The 5,579-nt window shown below is 45.8% G+C and overlaps 1 protein-coding gene across 3 annotated transcripts in view; it reads left to right on the top strand.

Annotated features, from left to right (window-relative positions):
• Cables1 (Cdk5 and Abl enzyme substrate 1) overlaps positions 1–5,579 on the top strand; it is a 106,813-nt gene that overhangs the window by 45,468 nt on the left and 55,766 nt on the right. For all 3 annotated transcript variants that reach the window (XM_031364967.1, XM_031364966.1, XM_031364968.1), the window contains exon 3: positions 4,032–4,124. In XM_031364967.1, coding sequence (XP_031220827.1) covers positions 4,032–4,124 — 93 coding nt within the window. The remainder of the gene's footprint in view (positions 1–4,031; positions 4,125–5,579) is intronic.

The following is a 5,579-nucleotide window of genomic DNA, read 5'->3' on the forward strand; positions in this document are numbered from 1 at the left end:
CCCCACCCCATCTCCACCTGCAGTAGACAGGGACAGACCACAAGGACAGGGCAGTGAAGGGACTCTTTGGGGTGCTTTCAGGAGCCAGTGTTTGCAGTTGTGTGGCAACCAGGGGTTCAAGACATAGCTATCGTGTCCCCAGGAGGTGAGGGGACTGAGGGAGACTTAAGCGCTCCTGTTACCCCTGCAGCCTCCTCTTAAAATTTACTCTAACTGGCAACTACAGACTTCTGTTCAACAGACTTCTCCCAAATCTTGGTTAGAGTATAGTCCTTGATTTCAAAGAAAACATATGTAAATGTAAACATCTAAAAGCAACCTTAAATCAAGGTAGTTTTAAAAGTCTTTATTTCTCCAAATAAACTTAAAGAACAAAACAGTAAATAAAATTAAAAAACACAACAAAACAAAACAAAAAAAACTTCTGGCCAATGAGATGCTCAGTGGGTAAGGTCGCCCACCACCAGTCCTGATGGCCTGAATCTGATCCCTGGGACCTGTGGCTGTCCTGGATCTCCACACAGCGGCTGCGTGGCCCATGTGTTCCCCCAGTCATCAGTACATACGTACATACAAGCAAAAAAAGAGCAGCAGCTACCAACTAAGGTGTTCATATTTCCTTAGAAATGTCTTGTTCCTAGGAAATGAGCTGATGAAGGAGTGCTGTTGGGAGCGCAGGACTCACTCAGAATCAGATAAGCCTCGTCCCTCGCCCCCTCCCCCCTGTAAAACTGGAAGCCCAAATAAGCTGATCTCAGAAGATATTTTTTTCAGCCTATAACAGGAGAAGTCACAGTAATGACATTGAAATGCTCTGGGAACTGTGGGGTTGGGAGGGCCTGAGCCTAGCTTGCTTTTAAGGTTAGCACATAAAACAGCTGCCTCCAAAGTGTCTACTAAAACTTTAGCCTAATGTTAAGTGTTAACCTCTAATCAGTGTTAATAAGGAAGAGATAATCTGTCATCAAATTAGTTTTTAATTTAGTTCTATCCCAATTCAATTTTGCATAGCACAAAGTGTGTACTTTTAAATGGGTATTTATGTGGTAATGCGGGGCAGCTTTGTGAGTTACTTCTTTGCCTAACTAACCTGATGTCACCTGAGGCCCCATAAATTGCCAGTTTCCTTGGCAATTGTTGCTAACTGTGCTCCTAAAGCTGTCTTCGACTCCCTGGAGTTTTAGCTGAATGCTTTTTCAAAAGCAGCACTACCAACAAGAGCTTGCTGATTGCCCCTCAGGTTAATAGGGCGGCTTTGCACCAACATCCTGTTAATGCCATTCTCTCTCACAGCACCTGCATGCTCAGAACTCCTACAGTGGGGAGTACTTTGAGGAGTTTGCCACCTGCCTGGTGGTCACTGCAGGACATTAGGACATCTTTTCCAGGTCCCTGGAGCAGGCTTGGTTGGCCTGCTGGGGCCATGGCAGTGGGTGTTGGAGCTTCCACTGTTAAAATCATTATTTCCGCCATGTCCTTACCCAGCTATCACTCAGCAGCCTGTGGCCCTTTTGCTGACCTCTAGCCTACATGGCATCCAAGGAATGAGGATCCCTCTGTGCAGGCATGGGGAGGGGTCCCCCTTTGTTCTGTAACCACCTCCTTAATTTAGGAGAAGGATTCAGGGCTTGTCCAACGACAGGCTGGGGAGCTCACCTCCTTATGCCATCTAGCTCTGCTTCCTCTCAGACTAGATGAAACAAGCTCTGGTTAGGCTTGGGGCCCTACCCAGAACCCTCTGTATACTTATGCTTTAAGTGTCCCTTTGTAAGCAGCAACCCCATGCTTCTAGACCCTCCTGACAGGACAGTAGTGATGTGTTTTATAAAACCAGGGATATGTTTTCTATAGGGCGGTATGGAGGGGTCATATTTCAGGTATAGTATAGAATGGGTGTAGTACAGAATAGAGTTTATTTAGGGACATGGGAAGGGGAGTTGAGAAGGGGGTAGAATTAGAGAAAGAGAGGGGACAGAGAAGGACAGAGAGAGAAGAGGAGAAAAGAGGCCGGCCAGGAACATGTGGAGAGCTAGGGGAGGAGAGAAGAGAGAGAAAAGGGGCAGAGTCAGAGAGAGAGGGAGACACCAAACAGCCCCTTTTATAGCAAGCCAGGCCTACCTGGTTGTTGCGGCAGAGCTTAGAAGGGATGCCAGTGGTTGGAACCTTCAGTAGGCCTAGATTCTGGAATCAGCATGGGGGCAGGCAACTTAGGGTTCTGGGTTCCTGTTCCTCTTGAGCCCCAGAACTAGGAAGTCTGAGGTCTGCAGAGTAGGACCGAGTGAGTGGGGGGCAGACTCCTCCGCTGCCTGTTCTTGATGCCTTCAGGCGGAACTCCAAAAGGTTTCTAAAGAAAAACAAAAACCAAAAGAAACCAAAAAGCCAAAAACCCTCCATTTAGAGCTATGAATTCAGAGCCTGTAATAAAAGCTGCTGTTTTTTAAAAAAAAAAATGTAGGTGCTTCCCTCCCACCCTGCTCACAGGGCCTGGAGTTTGCATATGACTCTGTATACATTTGTGTTTTAAGTACATTCATTCCATTGGGTTACTTGGCAGCTTATGAAACACACACATATGTGTATATGATCACTTAATTTTCACAATTTTTTTTTTAGATTTTATTTATTATTATATATAAGTACACTGTAGCTGTCTTCAGACACACCAGAAGAGGGCATCAGATTTCATTCTGGGTGGTTGTGAGCCACCATGTGGTTGCTGGGATTTGAACTCAGAACCTTTGGAAGAGCAGTCAATGCTCTTACCTGCTGAGCCATCTCGCCAGCCCCAATTTTCACAATTTTTAATGACAGTGGGGATTGCAAGTGTTGAGTGACCTATAAGGCCAGGAGTCATAAATCATGGTTATACTAATTTCAGGGTTGAAGGCTGGGAGGAGCCTGGCCTCTGTAATGGAGCCTTCATGCTTTGGACACACAACCATGGAAAGACTGCTAGAAGGGTTGGTCAGGGTAGATGGGGATGTGGGTGGGACACCACCTCATTTGAGTCAGTTCTGTCTCAAGGCTGCAGGGACGGAGGGAATCGAGGGGGGAGGGAGTGGGGTGGGGGACAGCTCCACAGGAGGTACAGTTGTAGTGGGAGGGGTGGGAACTAGGAGGGTTGTAGATGTGCGGAGGGAGCAACCCCAGTCTTTACTCCTCCCCCCAGGGCAATCTCCAGAGGGGCCAGGCCTGGTTCATCTTCATCTACCCTGACCAACCCTTCTAGCAGACACCAGCTTTTCTGGAAGCCCTTTCTTAGAGTACAGATCACAATATATATTTAAAATAAAACACAACAACGTGGTTTGAATAAATCCCACTCAAGCGAGCCAAGGCAGGCTTTTGTTGTGATATTTACTAGGAAAGTCTTTCCATTGCTCTCGGGCAATTTTTTTTCTTAATTCAGGTCACTTTGGTTCAATAGATGTTTACTTATTAAAATTTATTCTGAAGCAATAAAATAAAGCACCAACTAGCTAGGTCCTGATTCTCATTCAAATGTAAGCTGTGACTTCCCAAGTCGAGTCAGGAGTTGGGGCAGCTGTCCAAGGTTTTCAGGCCAAATTCCCACTGCAGAAGGAAAATGACTCAGAGCTGTTTTTAAAATGAAATTTGCATGTTATCCCTCTAGTCTGAATCTCTTCAGTTTGCAACCTTCAGTTCCCTCTACCTGTGTTGACTAAGGTTCTTTCTTTTGGATGACAACAAAGACTGATGTCCTCGGGATCCATTTAGGTTATATTATTGTAACAGAAGACAATAGTTTTCATTAGCTAGCTTTTTAGAGACTCATAAAATGTTATCAGTATTATCGAGGAAGTTGTCTGGTCGTTGGGTTTTTAAAGTTTCCTTGCTCTGGGCTGTATGCCTTCATTAGCACCCATCCCACCGAGCCTCTGGGCAACTCAGGCCACATGTCTGCTCTCTCTTTCCTGTCTTTGTGTGGAGATGTCTCAGTTATCCAGTGGCAATGGATAGTATTTTTTTTTTAATGACCTTTTTTTGTTCGTTCATTTTCTTTTTTTCAGATGTCGAACACTCTCAGGTTCTCCCAGACCAAAGAATTTTAAGAAAATTCATTTTATCAAGAATATGCGACAGCATGACACCAGGAATGGCAGGTACCACTCCAGTACAGAGCTGCTGAGGCCACATGGAGGGGCGGGGAGGGGATGACCAGGAACTGCTGGGAGGGCGGGGCAGGGGGAGGGAATAACCAGTAAGGCAGGTACCACTCCGGCCCAGTGCTGCCCGGGGCCACTGGGAGGGAGGCCAGAGCCATTGGGAGGGAGGCCGGAGCTGAGCAGGCTAAACCTAAGCTTTCATGGCAGATACCACCCACCCCAGACATTTCCACCGACATCTCCGGAATCACCTAAAGGAATCTGGAGAATCCGTGCTCTAAAGGCCTCATGGGAGGCTTGGACCAGCAACTGTGTTTTTGATAGGGCACGAGTATGTTTTAAAGAAAACAGTGTCCAGAGAAAAAGTTGCTTTCATTTGATTTTCGGCTTTGTTGGGTGTGTTTTCCTTGTCCGCTAGCTCTGTCTGGGCTGGGCAGTACGGGCTGCCAGGTTTGTGCCTGAACTTGGCTTTGGCTGTGGCGTAGGTGAGTCTTTTAGAAGGGCAGAATCTGGACTTTGGCTGTTTCTGGGCCTGCTGGAAAGCTTTCTCCATCCATTCATTGAATAACAATTATGGTTGAAAGTATACAATCTTAATATTAGGCCTCTGCAGAGGATAAGTAGATTGGAGGAGTAGTCGTCTTGTGTGCCTGTGATGTCCACTGATGCTCCCCCCTGCCACCCCCAAACCCTTAAGGATGGCTCCTCTTAGCTGACATGCCCTCCCAGAGCAGAGGACCGGGCCCACCTCATTTGATTTGATTTCTAGAAGGCGGCATGGTCTCACTAACACTCCAATTCTTACGCAATGAAATTGCTAAGCAGTCTCTCAGAGAGGCTCATGAAAGCCCAGCATTCAGGGTAGAAAATGCATTTCACATCTTGTAGAATAGCACTAAGAAGTGGGTTTTTAAAGGCCTACTTTCTTAAGGCTTATACCTTTTTTTTTTTTTTTTTTTTTTTTTTTTTTTTTGAGCCTATCAGGGGAAGGAGCATAGTTTTATAGCAACTGTGATGGTCCCAGTACAGCACAGCTTAGGTAGCAAACACTTTCTGCGGACTTAGTGTGGATTCTCCCACCATGGTTCCCCAGCCAGGGTTCACTGATTACTCTTGAGTATTTGTTTTCACTCTGACACTCCCTGGCTCCCTGTCATTTCAGTGTGCCACATTCATCCAATCACCATTTTTGTTTTCTTTGAGCCTGTATCTAGTACCATTTTTAGTCTTTATTTAATTTCGATGTCTTTTCCTGTTATTTTTTAACCATAATATAAACATAAAAAGCCTATAACCCCCCCCCCCCCCAAATCAGTGGCAAAGCCAAAGAGACAAATCTAATAAATAGGATTCCACTTGCAGTCCTGGCCATTCAAGCACAACATGGAAGGTTCCCGGATGTGGTTAGGCGTCGAGAGGACACAGTATAGCTAATAGATGATCTAAAGTACA

This window comes from Mastomys coucha, unplaced genomic scaffold, assembly GCF_008632895.1.
Source record: "Mastomys coucha isolate ucsf_1 unplaced genomic scaffold, UCSF_Mcou_1 pScaffold13, whole genome shotgun sequence".
In the NCBI taxonomy this organism is placed as follows: domain Eukaryota; kingdom Metazoa; phylum Chordata; class Mammalia; order Rodentia; family Muridae; genus Mastomys; species Mastomys coucha.